The sequence below is a fragment of the Puma concolor genome, chromosome A2, assembly GCF_028749965.1.
Source record: "Puma concolor isolate L17-30 chromosome A2, mPumCon1.1.hap2, whole genome shotgun sequence".
Classification (NCBI taxonomy): domain Eukaryota; kingdom Metazoa; phylum Chordata; class Mammalia; order Carnivora; family Felidae; genus Puma; species Puma concolor.
In genome coordinates this window covers 54,213,169-54,229,638 of record NC_141668.1, presented here as the reverse complement: position 1 = coordinate 54,229,638, position 16,470 = coordinate 54,213,169, and the positions used below count along the sequence as shown (strand labels likewise).

General features: G+C 36.3%; 1 protein-coding gene across 3 annotated transcripts in view; it reads left to right on the top strand.

Moving 5' to 3' along the window:
• Nucleotides 1–11,880, top strand: part of CCDC126 (coiled-coil domain containing 126) — a 41,038-nt gene extending 29,158 nt beyond the window's left edge. For all 3 annotated transcript variants that reach the window (XM_025929981.2, XM_086694321.1, XM_086694322.1), the window contains one exon: nt 10,093–11,880. In XM_025929981.2, the coding sequence (XP_025785766.1) occupies nt 10,093–10,277 (185 nt within the window). In that variant the 3' untranslated portion in view covers nt 10,278–11,880. The remainder of the gene's footprint in view (nt 1–10,092) is intronic.
• Nucleotides 11,881–16,470: the final 4,590 nt, after the last annotated feature.

Genomic DNA, 16,470 nt, shown 5'->3' with positions numbered 1-16,470 from the left:
TGAGGTGCCCATCCCCTTCCCTCTGAGGTGTTGTCAGAGGAGTCTTAGTGAACAGTCAGGACTTGCACTATTGCCCAGGGGTAAGGAGGCCATCCCCACCACATTATCAATGCAGAGTACATGGGGACCTGGAACTTTTCCACCTCCATTCAGCAGTGATGGGGAGCTTACCACCCTCAGGTGACAGTGGAGGCTAAATGGGGAACCTAGACTTCTTCCACCTGGCAATAGTAAGGGGTACCCCTCTGTCCTGCCACAGTGGCATCGGAGAAAGTCATCTAAAACATATCTATATATACATATATATAGATATATGTGTGTATGTATGTATGTATACATACATATACATATATTTTTTAAGTTTATTTATTTATTTTGAGAGAGAGCAAGCATGGAAGGGGCAGAGAGGGAGGGAGAGAATCCCATGCAGGCTCCCCACTGCTAGTGCAGGGCCTGATGTGGAGCTTGAACTCACAAACTGAGATCATGACCTGAACTGCAACCAAGAGTCACATGCCCAACTGACTAAGCCATTCAGGTGACCCTAAAATAGGAGGTTTAAATAAGATCCAAGATCTCATAAACTAATATGTAAGTGTCTAGGTTTCAAATATAAATCACTTCTCATACCAAGAATTGGGAATATCTGACTGAATGAAAAAAGACAACCAATGATAGATATCAGAATTATCTGAAAAAGATTTTAAAGCAGTTATTATTAAAAGTGCTTCGATGAGGAATTTACACAAAGCAAGTGAAAAAATAGCCTCAACAAAGAAATAGAAAGTCTCAGCACATAAATAGAACATATAAAGAATAACCAAATGGAAATTTTTGAACTGAAAAGTACAGTAATTAAAATAAAAAGCTCAGCAGATTGACTTAACAGAATGAAGATGAAAGAATCAGTGAACTGGAATATAGAACAATATAATTACACAATCTGAACAAGAGAAAAAAATAGACTGGGAGAAAAAAAAAACCCAGAGATTTAGAAACCTGTGAGACTATAACAAAAGATGTAACATTTGTGTCATTGGAGTTTTGGAAGGAGAGGAGAATGAGGGCAGAGCTGGAAAAGTACTTAAAAAAATAAATAAATAATGGCTGCAGACTTCCTAAATTTGACAAGACATTGACCTCAGATTCAAGAAGCTTAAGGGGACCTATTTGGCTCAGTCAATTAAGCCTGTGACTTTGACTCAGGTCATGATCCTAGGTTGTGATCATGGGTTCAGGCCCCATGTCACTCTTTCTGCTGTCAGCACAGAGCCTGTTTTGGATCCTCTCTCTCTCTCTCTCTCTCTCTCTCTCTCTGTCCCTCCCCTGCTTGCTCTCTCTCTCTCTCTCTCTCAAAAATAGATAAACATTAAAAAAAGTAAACTTATTTAAAAAAAAGCTGAGTGAACCCCAAGCAGGCTAAGCCCCCTAAAATCCATGTCAAGATAAATCATAATTAAACTTCTGAAACTTAAAGAGCAACTGGAAAAAAAAATCTTAAATGCAACTGGGGAGAAAAATGACATCTTATGGTGGAAAAATAATTCAAATAACAGTGCATCAAATCTTAAATGCACCTGGAGAAAAAAATGACATCTTATAGTGGAAAAACAACTCAAATAACAGTGCATTTCTCATCAGAAACCACTGAGGCCTGAAGGAAGTGATAAAATATGTTTTCAGGTGCCAAAAAGAAAGAACTATCAATACAGAATTCTATATCCAGTGAAAATATCCTTCAGGAATGAAAGGGGAAGTCAAAGACCTTCTCAGATGAAGGAAAAGAATAGCAGACCTAATCTAAGAGATGGCTGAAGGAAGTGTAAATAAAAACATGGTAAAAGGAGGGACCTTGGTACTATCAGGAAGGAGGGAAGACAGAATATAGTAAATAAAAATAAGGGTAATTCAGTAGGTTTCCTTTTCTGGAGTTTTCTAAACTATGATGGTTGAAGCAAAAATTATAGTGCTAAGGTGATTTTAAATGTGTGTAGAGGAAATATTTACGACAATATAAATGGAAGTAGGATAAAAGGATGGTGTATTAGGGTTTTCCAGAGAAATAGAACAGAGAGATTGATGGACTTTAAGAAATTGGTTTATACAATTGTGAGGACTGGAAAGTCAAAATCTTCAGGGGAGGCTGGCAGGCTGGAAATTCTGGCAAGAGTTAACATGATAGTTCTGAGTCCAAAGGCAGTCAGTCTGGAGGCAGAGTTCCTTCCTTTTCCTGGAACCTCAGTCTTTTTTCTTAAGGTCTTCAGCTGATTGAGGTCCACTTACATTATATTGAGTAATCTGCTTTACTGAAAGGCTACTGTTGAAATGCTAATCACATCTAAAAACTACCTTCAAAACCACATCCAGAATGGTGTATTTGTTTGTCTAGGCACTATAGCCTAGCCAAGTTGACACATATAATGAACCATCATAGATGGTAAAGAGAGGTAAAGCTTATGTATTTCATTCAGATTGGTAAAATGACTGGTAAGTTATATACATGATATAGTATCTAGAGTAGCCACTAAAACTGTACAAAAAGATACATTCAGATGAACCAAAAAAAGAATTCTAAAAAATATTCCAAATGACCTATAAGAGAGCAGGAAAAATTAAACAGGGAAGTGAAAAACAGAACAAACAAAACAAAGAATTAAATGGCAGATTTAAGTACTAATATATAACAATTACATTAAATATAAATCTGTTTTAAGTATACCAGTTAAAAGAGATTGACAGACTGCATTAGGAAACATGACCCAAATATGTGCTCCCTGCAAGAAACTTATTTCAAATTTAATAATATCAGCTGCCTAAAAGTAAAAGGATAGAAAAAGATTTGTCATGCAAACATTAAGGAAAGCAGGAGTGGCTCCATTAATATCAGATAAAGTAGAATTCAGAGCAAAGAAAACTAGCAAAGTCAGAGAAGGACATTATGTAATCATAGAAGGGTCAAACCACTCAGAAGAAAAAACAATCCTAAATTTGTATGTACAAAGTGGTGGAATTAAAAGGAGAAATAGGTAAATCCACAATTATAATTGAGACCTGAAACATCCCCCTCTCAGGAACTGATAGAACCATTTAGAAAATCTGCAAAGATACAGAAGATCATTAGAACACAATCTAACCAATAGGATCTTATTTACATATATAGAAACTCTATCAACAACAGCAGAATATACATGTTTTTTCAGTCCATGGAATAGTTACCAAAATAGATCATATCCAAGGCTGTAAAACAAACCTCAATCCATATAAAAGAATTAAAATCATACAGAGTGTGTTCTCTAACCACAATGAACTCAAACTAGAAATCAGTAACAAAATCTCCAAGTAACTGGAAACTAAACACACTTCTAAATAATCTATGGATCAAAGAGGAATTCTGAAGGGAAATTTAAAAAATAGTTTGAACTAAATGAAAATGAAAGTACAATATAAAAATCATGGGGACCCTATACCTATTAGGGAAGTTTAATTTATAGTTTAAGAACTCCCCAAAAAGAAATCTCTAGGCCCTGATGATTTCACTGGAGAATTCTATCAGAAGTTTAAATAGGAATATGAATTCCACACAGTCTTTCAGAAAATAGGTGAGAACATTTCTCAGGTTCATTTTGTGAAAATAGCATTAGCTTAATACCAAAATCAGACAAAGGTTATATAAGAAATAAAAACTATGGACCAATATCTCTCATAAATATAGATATGAAAATCCTTGACTAGACACACCTAGTTATCAGATTTGAGGCAGCTCATAATAATAAAAACAGTAAAACCTATTGAGATGTAAATAAGAGATAAATCAAGACAGACCTAAGTATGGGGTTCACAAAGGCATGTATACTTGCTGTTTGTGCTGGTCCTGTTCCTGGTGTCCTTCACTTACCTTTCTCCTGTTTTGTATCTCAAAGGAGGGTGATTTGAGTAGGTAGTGTTTTCCAAGTTCCCAGATCAGCTAGCTTCTGCCTGGGTTGAGTCAGTGGGGGGCGTTGGCAGGAGTTTGGAAAGTAAGACAAGGGAAAGGCTAGGGTACTTTTCTTCCTCCCTGTCTGCCGGAGGTGGTGTCTCTTTTGTAGCACCAGCTTCTCCCAGACTGCCTGCCTTGGCTTTGTTTTCCACTGGTGGTTTTCCTTGGACTTGGGCTCTGGTTACATCACTACTTTCTTTCTCCCTCTGTTCCTTGGTATGAGAGTGGCTTTCTGCTATGTCTCACTGTCCCTGATTATGTTTAGTATAGTTAAAATCTGTTTATATCCAATATCCAATATCGTTAGTATATTTAGTAGCATTATATCCTCCGTTTGGTTTTTGTGTACAGTGAAATAATTGAGCTAGGTACTATTTTGATAGTATCTATGTCTTTATGTGCCTTTGTTACAGCTCATTTTTTTCTTTTTTCCTTCCCCCCGCCCCCCATAAACTATTTGATTTTTTCTTCCAGAATAGGGAAGCTTAAAGCAGAAATAGAACAACCTTAAAAGGCTCTTTTCCTAAATCTGATCCTTCATGTCAATCTCAACAATACCACCTACCAAACACATGAATCGGACATTCAGCAAATGTTTATTTCAAACATTTGTTCAGTGTCTACTGTGTGATAAAATGTCAAAATGGTGAGCTGAGGGTAAAAGGTTGGATATGATATGGTTGCTTTCAAGTTGCTTTTAGGGTTTCTGAACAGGGCTCATAGTTACGGAAAGAGTTCTTATTACCAGCACCTTTAGTTAATAGGGTTTATGGAGTACTGTGAACTCCCATATAATATAAATTTCTTTAAATATGCAATCCCTTGAGATGTAAACATAAAATTATATTGTGAATTTAGAGAAAGGGAGTTTTGGTATATTCGAAAGAATCCCAAGTTCAGGAAACATTAATTTTATTCTTCTTTGTCAACTAACTAATTTTATATCATGGAGCAAAGTAGTTAAAAATCTGAGTTTTTTTTTTTTAAACAGGTTTTTTTTTTTTTTTTTTTAATGTTTATTTTTGAGAGAGAGAATGTGAGCGGGGAGGAGCAGAGAGAGGGAGACATGGAATCTGAAGCAGGCCCTAGGCTCTGAGTTGTCATCACAGAACCCAACGTGGGGCTCAAACCCACAAACTGTGAGATCATGACCTGAGCCGAAGTTGGATGCTTAATGGACTGAGCCACCCAGGTGCCCCCCAAATCTGAGTTTTTTGTAATTTTTTTTAAAGTTTATTTATTTTGAGGTGGGGGCGGGGAGAGAGAGAGAGAGGGAACGAGTGAGCATGAGCAGGAGAGAGGCAGAGAGAGAGAGGGAGAAAGAATCCCAAGCAGGTCCTGAGAGCTGTCAGCGCAGAGTCCAGCACAGGTGGGGCTCTCTCTGTCATACTGTGAGATCATGACCTGAGCTGAAACCAAGAGCCGGACACTTTACTGACTAAGCCACCCAGGTGCCCCATGTAATGTTTTATTAAAACACTTGATTTTAGAATATTTGAGAGGATACATTTAACAGCTTAGGACATTGTTAAAATAAAATTATCATATAGTTGTTTCTCATTAGTCCCGCCTTTTCCTTTAATTGCTATGTAACTTAATTCTAATCAATAATTAGGCTTACCTTTATAATTCATGTCACACCTCAGCTTGGTGTCAAACATCCTAGGGCTTTAGCTTCTTTTTTTTTTTTTTAATTTTTTTTTTAACGTTTATTTGTTTTTGAGACAGAGAGAGACAGAGCATGAACGGGGAAGGGGCAGAGAGAGAGGGAGACACAGAATCGGAAGCAGGCTCCAGGCTCTGAGCCATCAGCCCAGAGCCCGACGCGGGGCTCGAACTCATGGACCGCGAGATCGTGACCTGAGCTGAAGTCGGATGCTTAACCGACTGAGCCACCCAGGCGCCCCAGCTTTAGCTTCATTTTACTTTAACATGCTGGTAGACCCTTTCACCCCCTACCTCCACCCCGTTCTATACTTTCTAGACCTCTCTGGCCTATGTTGCTACCTCTTCAAATACTGTACTGGAGATAACCTCCAGAGAAAAACCCTTTAGTCTTGTTGCTGAAGGATTTTTTAAAAAAATTATTTAATTCTGTCCTATTTACCAATACTATTATAACTCTTGATTGGAAGATCTTAATAAAGAAAGGTCTCCTGTCTGCAGTCTTTTATTTTGAAAATTTGAGTCTATCGAAAATTAGGGAAAATTGTATAATAAACATCCTATATCTTTTGTCTATACTCACCATTTGCTAAAAACTTTTCTGCATTTGTTTTTATCTTTCCTTCTGTATACAAATGTATTTGTTTTTTGGGGCACCATTTGAAAGTTTTATGTATCATGACATTTCATCCCTAAATACTTGTCACAGGATTTTTTTTTACACTTTTTTTTTCTTGTACATTTCTGCTGTACTAGAATATGTAAGTTCTCATGATGAACGATGCCAGAAGATATACTTTTTGTAGAGTCTCATTCTTCCAAATAAAGTTTTCCCCTAACTTTATATTACATTGACTTTTTTGTTTTGTTTTTTTTAATAGCATTTTCTAATCACCTTCTGCTACCACCCACAACCACTATTCTCACTACTCCATTCTGATTTTTTTCATTTTTTTCACTTTTAAACATTATGGTAAAATGTATATAGCATAAAACTTGCCGTTTTAATAATTTTAAAGTATACTGTTCAGCGGCATTAATGCATAGTGTCGTACAACCATCACTATTAACTTTCTAAAACTTGCATCACTCTAAGCAAGAAACTGTAACCATTAAGCAAGAGCTTGCTGTTTCCCCATTTCACTGGCCCTTGGTAGTCTCTAATCTACTTTCTGTCTTTATGATTTTGTCTATTCTAGGTAGTTCACATTAGTGGATCCATACAATATTTGTCCCTTTCTTTGTCTGGCTTATTTCACCTTGCATAATGTCTTTAAATTCATCCATGTTTTAGCATGTATCAGAACATCATCCTTTATGGCTAAATAATATTCCATTGCATGTATATACCACATTTTGTCAATCTCTTCATCTATTGATGGACACTTGGATTGTTTCCACCTTTTGGCTGTTGTGAATATTGGTGTACAAGTATCTCTGAGTCTCTTTTCAATTTGGGGGGTATATACATACCTAGGAGTGGAATTCCTGGGTCATGTGGTAATTTTATATTTAGCTTTTTGAGGAATTGCTAAACTACTTTCTATAGTGGCTGACCATTTTATATTTCTACCAGCAGTGTATGAGGATTCCAGTTTCTCCATATGCTCACCCATGCTTATTTTGTTTCTTTAAAAAAATGTTTTTTATTGAATTATTATTAACATACAGTGTTATGTTAGTTTCAGGTGTACAATATAAATTGTTTTGTTTCTTAAATTACACATATGAGTGAAGTCATACAGTATTTGTCTTTTTCTGTCTGACTTATTTCAATTAGCATTATATGCTCTGGCTCCATCCATGTCATTGCAGATGGCAATATTTCATTCTTTTTTATGGCCGAGTAATTTTCCCTTATGTATTTATGTACCTCTTCTTCTTCATCCATTCATCTACCACTGGACATTTGAGTTGCTTTCATGTCTTGGCTGTTGTAAATAATGCTTCAGTAAACATAGATGGGCATATATCTTTTCAAATTAGTGTTTTTTGTTTTCTTTGGGTAAATACCCAGTAATAGAATTACTGGATTATATGGTAATTCTATTTTTAATGTTTTGAGGAACCTCCATACTGTTTTCCACAGTGACTGTGCCAATTTGCGTTCCCACCAACAGTATACGAGGGTTCCTTTTTTCCCACATCCTCGCCAACACTTGTCATTTCTTATTTTGATTTTAGTTATTCTGACAGGTGTAAGGTGATATCTCATAGTTTTGATTTGGATTTCCCTGATGATGAGTGATGGTGAGCATCTTTTCACATATCTGTTGGCTATCTGTTATGTCTTCTTTGGAAAACTGTCTACAAAGGTCCTCTGCCCATTTTTAGTTGTATTATTTGTTTTTTTGGTGTTGAGTTGTGTAAGTTCTTTATGTATTTTGTATATTCACCCCTTATCAGTTATATCATTTGCAGATCACTTCTCCCATCCAGTAGGTTGCCTTTTTGTTTTGTTGGTTGATTCCCTCACTGTGCAGGAGCTTTTTATCTTGATATAGTCCCCAAATACTTGCTTTTGTTTCCCTTGCCAGAGAAGACATATCTAGCAAAAAAAATTTTTTTAACATTTTGTTTTTTGAGAGACAGAGACAGAGTGCGAGCAGGGTAGAGGCAGAGAGAGAAGGAGACACAGAATCCAAAACAGGCTCCAGGCTCTGAGCTGTCAGCAGCCCGATGCGGGGCTCAAACCCACGGATGTGAGATTATGACTTCAGCCAAAGTCAGATGCTCAACCGAATGAGCCAACCAGGCACCCGTAGAAAACTGTTTCTATAGCCAATGTCAAAGAAATTACTTCTTATGTTTTCTTGTAGGAATTTTATGATTTTAGGTCTCACATTTAGGTCTTTAATCCATGTTGAATTTATTTTTGTGTCTGATCTAAGAAAGTGGTCCAGTTTCATTTTTTTGCTTGAAGCTGTCCGGTTTTCCCAGCACCATTTGTTGAAGAAACTTTTTTCCTATTATGTATTCTTGCCTCCTTTGTCATGGATTAATTGACCATATAAGCACAGGTTTATTTCTGGAGTGTCTATTCTGTTCCACTGAGCCATATGTTTATTTTTGTGCCAGTATCATATTGTTTTTCCCTTTCTTTGATTATAGCCATCCTGAAGTGATATCTCATTGTGATGTTGGGTATCTTTTCTTGTGTTTATTATCCATTTGCATATCTTATTTGGGGAGATGTCTATTCAAGTCCTTTGCTCATTTAAAAAATTGGGTTGTTATCCTTTTGTTGTTTAAGGGCTCTTTATATGTTTTTGAAATTAAACCCTTGTCGGATACATGATTTGCAAATATTGTCTTCCATCCTGCCTGTTATTTTCACTTTCTGGATAATAGCCTTTGATACCCAAAAGTTTTAAATTTTGATGAAGTCCAATGTATCTTTTTTATTTTGCTTTTGCTTTTTCTGATCTCTTAGTGACAAAACCATCAGCAAATTTATCAATTGTGGTTAGATGATTGTTTCCCTGGTCACATATTAGGGCTTGAGTTGCTTTTTAGTTCGAAATCAGCAAAAAATAACAATATTAGTTGCCACTTACTGAGTACCTCATATGTACAGGCGCCTTTGGGAAACTTGAAAAAATAATCCTAAGGAAAAGTCCTAATTTCATTCTTTCTAGGTAGATTCTATTGAAACCCCTTAATCTCCCAAAGACATATAAACTTCCCTGTCATTCTGGAAGAAATTTAACTTGGAACTATTGTTATTATCTCTACTGCACTAATCAGTTTCCTGGCATCTGCCCTGGTCCTAGGCTCCCCCACTCATACACACATTTCAGCCTCTGGAGAATCCAGGTTTTGTGTTTCTGCATTTCATTGAATTTCTTTTTTTTTTTTTATTTTTTATTTTTCAACGTTTGTTTATTTTTGGGACAGAGAGAGACAGAGCATGAATGGGGGAGGGTCAGAGAGAGAGGGAGACACAGATTCGGAAACAGGCTCCAGGCTCCGAGCCATCAGCCCAGAGCCCGACGCGGGGCTCGAACTCACAGACCTCAAGATCGTGACCTGGCTGAAGTCAGACGCTTAACCGACTGCGCCACCCAGGCGCCCCTGCATTTCATTGAATTTCTTACTTACTTACCTAGTTTGTTTTACCTGACCTGCCTAGTCCACAGTCATCTTTACAAACTGCTTACAAAGGGAATACAGTTTTGAACCAGACTTCAAATGTGTTTTATTGCACTAGAAGGTGAGAGTTGCCCTCACATTTATAACTCTGAAATTCCTTTAGGAAGGTCTGTATATGGTGCTATTGATTTACACAATTAGGTTTTTCCTATTTGTGGTATGAGAGCTTTCTCTCTAGTATATTTTCTCTCTGATGACTCAGTAATGTTTCATTATCCCCCCTCTCAAACTAGGAAAATACAAATATTAAGTGTTCTATCAATGTTTAATACAGTTTATTCTGATTTTTTCCCCTGTAGCGGATCTAAAGAGAACAATTGCTGTCCTCTTAGATGACATTTTACAACGCTTGGTAAAGCTGGAGAACAAAGTGGACTATATTGTTGTGAACGGCTCGGCAACCAACACTACCAATGGCACAAGTGGAAACCTGGTGCCGGTAACCACAAATAAAAGGATCAATGCATCGGGCAGCATTAGATAGCAGTTGAAGATCACCTTGTGCTGCTACATCCACCGTGGATCATATCCTATGGCAGAAAGCTTTTAAGTTGCTGGCTAGGATAGAATAATACTGTACAATAAAAGCCCTGCGCATTTCTGAGGAATATGCTGGATTCACAGAGCTCTAATTCTGTATATAAATTTTAAAAGTTATTAGTTTGCTTTCAGGCAAGTCTCTTCAATGCTGTACTACTATATTCTTAAAGGGAATTTGGTAACATGGTTGATGTAGTAAGCAGGTAGGTGATCTTTGTATAAATCTTTTGTGTTTGGGATGGAGGTGAAACAAAAACACTGAAAGACATGGGTTCATTTCTATAAAATATTTATTTAAATATGTAACATGTTTTTTAGAGAATATTGTTATTGAATCATTTTGTCATTTGTTCTCAATAGGTTTAACTGTTAGACTAATACTATTAGAAAATGTGCTTACTTCCAGTACTATATTTTGTTACTCAGATTATGAGCAGAGAAAGGAAGTATAATGTTGAAAATAATGTTTTGAAATCATGACCCAAAGAATGTCTTCATTTGCACTAGCCTTCAGAATAACTGGAGGTTAATTATTGTATATTTTGAAAAATTACATTTGTAAGGTTATAATCTTGTGATGGTTAGTAGCCACTGTCCATAACCTATTCTAAACATTGAGAAAAATAATGTAAAAATAGGAATCTCTAATCTCATAAATAACATTTTCTTATATATACCTTGAAGAATAAAAGATATTTTTATGATGAGATTAAAATTAAGTAAAGTATTCATGATTTTTCACATACATGAATATTAATTTAAAAGTTTAACCTTTTGAGTGTCTGTGCTATTGAAAGCACATTATTTCCGTATTTGGGTAAGTTTTGCTTTTGTTATGTTGGCAGTGGAAGGGGAGACTGAGATATTTGTGAGACTGGGATGCTTAAGGTCTTTAGCCAGGTGTGTGTACTAAAGGTATTTTGTGCTGCATTAAATTGCTTGGAAAATGTTAACATTATGTAAGAGTATCTGGCTTCATGAAATTGTGGATTTGTGTAAAAGATATATTAGGTATTCATTTTATATAATGACCACTTAAAAACAAGAGCATTTAATTTAAGCTATGAAGATTGACTCTCTTTTCAGGAAAACAGCTATTGTATATATATAGCACAAGAGATCCTAATCTTGGATAATTCTAGTATAGAGGAACGTACAACTTTATTTAAATTTCCCTTGTAGCAAATTTAATTGCCATATGGTGCCCTGTATTTCATAGTATTTATTCTCTATAATAACTGCCTAAGTGCAGCTAGCTTTTAGATTTAGGCTATATTGAATTTAGTTTTGGATATTGTATTGTTTATTATTATAATATGTTACCACACATAGTAGCAATAATTATAATGCTTTATTAAAATAAGTATGAGAAAATATTGTTTCATGAAAGGTAGCTTTCTAAACTCTTTTCCCTATACTCTATGTGAAGAAATTAATTACATACCGTTGCCAGTTGAAGTTTGGAATAATTGTTCAGTCTTATTAGATGTAGACATTTTTGTTTTTGTTTTCAGGGATGAAATAAAATATATTATTTGTACTTACAAGGTGTGATAAGTTTTTTTCTTTAATGGTGGTTGTGCATTTAAAAAGTGGTAAGTGATTGAAAGGAATCTTACATAACTGGGGGTTTTGTTTTATCAAAAGAAAACAGTGGAAAATTGCTTTGTTCATGGTAGGAGAGTTTGAGTTCAGGATTTGATGGGAGTAAGTCTGAGGATTATGATCAGAGGTGGTTCCTAGGTTTGTACCCTCAAGTTGAAGTTTACTATTGAGTTTTTAAAGGTCATACTGTAGTATTTATATCTTCAATTAATCTTAATTAATCAGGACGTTAACACAAAGGGTGTCACGAAACATATTTAAACTTTCATATTTATTTCAGAGTAATTTGGGGTTATTTCAGAATATCTTTAAGCAGTATACTGGCAAAAAAGTAATTTAAACATTATTTTACATAGTTGATGATAACTTGGGTCTCATTTGTCTTCAAGAAATACTTAGGACCTTGACTGTGGAGTTAGGTAGACTATAGAGGCTCAGGTCTGCCTTTTTAGTGACACCATGTTCTTTATTTTAAATGTATAGAATCTGCCTCATCTTATTTAATTCTGTCTCAGAAGACTAAAGTGTTAACAGCGTACATAAGAACCTCTGACTTGTACATTTGGTTTAATTGCAAACACTGTTCTGTTTTTAACCACTTTGTGCTGAATAGCTATCGATGTAGTTAAATTGTTATCCTTTTTTTTTTTTTTAGAGAAATGTTTACCTGAAAAGAGGACATGATATAATGAAAGAGAATGAAAGAGAATGAATGAATGAATGAATGAGTTAATTGAAACTAATTTTTAAATAATTGAAAGCCCAGAATGATTCTTAAGTTTTGGTTGGGGGCATGGTAGAGTCATCTTTTGAGAGAGCTCAAGAGCTAGAGAGGAGAGAAAGAAAATATGAAAATAAGAATAAATATAGAAAAACAAAATGGGAGGACAAATCTGAAATTTTTCTACCTACAGACAACTGCTATTGACATTTTAGCATATAAATGTGAGTCTGATCTCCCCTGCCCACACTCTGTATTGTTTCTACTTAAAATAAAATCCAGTGTTCTTGCTGTGGCCTCACAAGCCCTAATTTGTTCCTATCTGCCTCCTCACTTCATCTTTAACTACCCTTTTCCTTCTTAATTCCTCTTCAACCATATTGACTTTCTCTTCCTGGGACTTCCTCTTCCATGCTTTTGCCTCAGCGACTTCAATGTGATATTCCTCTATTCCCAGATATCTTCATGCTTCCCCTCCCATCCCCTTCCACAATATTCTCAGGTGTTGGCTCAAATGTGTCTCTGACCACCTACCTAATTAACATGCCTCTAGCACTCTTTTTTCCCTTTTTACTTTTTGTCATAATTCTGATATACCTAACATTAAATTGTATATTAATGTATTGTGTTTTTTTCTGTTGCTTCTTAGAATCTAGGCTCTGTGAAGGCAAGGACTTCATTCTGTTCACTGATATAATCTGGGCACATGCGACTGTGTCTGACACATAATAGGTGCTTGATAAATATTTGTTAAAACTAGTTACTAAGCCATTCTATGCCTTTTGCTTTGTGTATCGATACCTTTATTTATATTTTTAAAGATTATACCATACATTGTATTCTTTTTGTATAATGTATGAACTTCTTTCCAAGTCAGTAAGTATATAACTTTCATGGCTATTCTACTTTGTGGCTATATCACCATTGATACATCTTTCAGTCAATTATTAGACATTTTGTTTGCAGATAAAAGATTTAGACGTAGGTATGGGACAAGTTTAAAGCTTGTCCTCTTTGCATTACTCCATGCTGTCATTATTTTGGATGGTATTGGGTAACCCAGTAAAGTGTGATTAGCAATTTGGGGGAGACAAAGTGGTGAAATATCTCCATTTGCATAGAATTACAATGACAAAAGCCTAAAATGGGTGACCATCCTCAGACCTTGTTTTATGTTATAAACAAGAGGTAGAAGCATTTTGCAGGGTAGGAGAAAGACTGGGAATAAAATGTAGAATGGCTAATCCATTAATTGAGTTATAGAGTGGGTTAGTGGTCAGAGTTGTGCTTAATCAGATCAAATCTGTCATTTTGCACCTTTTGGCTTAAAATGGATCAATAATATTAGTCTGTGTTTAAGTAAGGGAGTTAGGCTCTAAAGATTTTTTTTATTATTATTTATGTATGTATGTATGTATGTATGTAATTTATTGTCAAATTGGTTTCATACAACACCCAGTGCTCATCTCAACAGGTGCCCTCCTCAATGCCCATCACCCACTTTCCCCCTCCGATTTTTTTTTAATGTCTTTTTCGATTTCACCAATGTCAGTATTTTTCAAACATATTTCCAGAATGAATTTAGGTCCTCCTTTGAATCCTTAGGTCAAGGATAACTTCACATTGCTTCTAATTGTTGATTAGCAGCATCATTTATTTGAATAAATCATTTTTCATTTAACTTTCTCAGGTGATTAATTCATCCACCCACCCACCCTTTCTTTAATGTTTACCAATTTTTCACTCAAAGAAACAAACTGGTTTGGAGGAGTCTTTTTAGGTGAGAGGGTGTCATGGTAGATATGGTATCAAGGCCCAAGGGAACAAAACATTTTGAGCCGCTGGTGTTTGGGAATTTCCGCATAGCATTAGGTTATCTTCAGTTTTGAGATAAATATGGTTTTTTTTATTTGCTTACTTGTTTCTCGTCTTCATGAGTTTGAAAAGGAGAGAAAAAATTCCCTTTTATTCTTTTTCTTTGAGCCTGAATTGGGAGTTTCATTTCAAAAGCCTCGAGTGGATGATTGAAGCAGGAAGACACAAAAAAAGGACCTCTGCTAGGTAAGGGCCACTGGCCTGACTCCTGGCAGAATCTCTACACATCCTATATTAAAACTATTCAAAACTGGAATGTGCTCCTGGGGGAAAGATTTAGAGCAGGAAGGATTTGGAGAATTTGTTTTTAATCATGCCTCTCATTCAGTGGGATCTCTGTGGTAATAACAGTTATTGAGCATCTACAAAGGGCTGTGCCCTGTGCTGTGCTCTTCATGTACAGTATCTTGTTTAATCTCCAAAACAACTTTATGAGGTTCTATTACCCCCATTCTCTAAATAAGGGACTCTGGTGCAGAAAAACTGGATGGGGGAGCTCTGGTCACAGGTCTTACAGACCATACAGTAGAGACTCAAACCCAGAAAGGTCTATCTCCAGAGTTTGTACTCTTAGCACCATGTCTTACCGCCTATTCTACTAATCTTGGCTTAAGTATAGTCCATGTTGTTCCTAGGACATAGGAATTTCTCTCCTTTGATCCAAAAGAAAGATCTGCTTCTCTCTTCACTCTTTACTCTGCTCTTAAAGGCCTGGGTCAGCAGCAAGCACGGAGTCTGCAGGGCATCACACAATATGCATTTGGTGCCCAGGCATTGATGGTAGCCCACCACCCAGGATCCTGATGCCCTGGATGGCCAGGGTATGGGGATCATAGGAAATGGACCCATTCCTGCAGAATTGGTTGGGAGCACCAAGCTATTGTATTTGGGAGTTTAAAAATGAGCCTGCTATCGTACTGTCTCTTACATCCAATCTTAGGATGAAGGGAAGGGAGGGGTTGGCTTTGTGCAGATTTCTTCCAGGTTGAACAGTATCTTCTCAGTCTGCCCTCAGGGCCATTTTTAAATTTTATTTTAATTTTTTTTTTTTATTATGAAATGTATTGTCAAATTGGTTTCCATACAACACCCAGTGCTCATCCTAACAGGTGTCAGGGCCATTTTTTGTACTCACCGTGGGATTCGGGGCACTATCAATTCACCTACAGCCGTTCTCTGTCACTGTAAAATCTAGTACTAACATTTTATTTGCAATGTTTAGGTTAGGGATTTTTCTGGGGCCAAAATGTTTCTTATAATTTTCCACTTCCTAGAGGCTAGACAGAGTGGGATTCAACACCACTCTCTTGGTCTATTTTTCTCCTTTTAATCTCTCTAGGTTTTTCAGATGAACCATTTGATGACTTTTAAAGGAGACTGAAATTGTCTCTTAATGGCTTGATTTAAGAGTTTCACATAGTATCTCTTGAGTTTTCTGAAATACTAACAGAGCCTCGGGGTGCCTGGGTGACTCAGTAAAGCATTGGACTTTGGCTTAGGTCATGATCTCATGGTTCCTGAGCACGAGCCCTGCATTGGATAAGTTCGAGCCCTGCTTGGGATGAGCACCACTTCTTTCTCTCCCTCTGTCTCTCCCTCTCTGCTCTTTGTTCACTTGTGTCCTCTGTCTTTAAAAAAAAAAAAAATGTATGTATGTATATGTATATATATATATATATATATACACACACATATACATGTATATATATATATGTATATATGTATATATATTCAGAGGCTTAAAAACTTCCAGCCATTTCTCTTGGGGTGCCTGCATGGCTCCATCGGTTAAGCCTCCCACTCTTGATTTTGCCTCAGGTCATGATCTCACGGTTCTTGAGTTTGAGTCCTGTCCTGTGTGGGGTTCTGCACTGACAGCGTGGAGCCTGCTTGGGACTCTCTCTCTACCCCTTCCCTGCATCCATGCTCTCTTTCT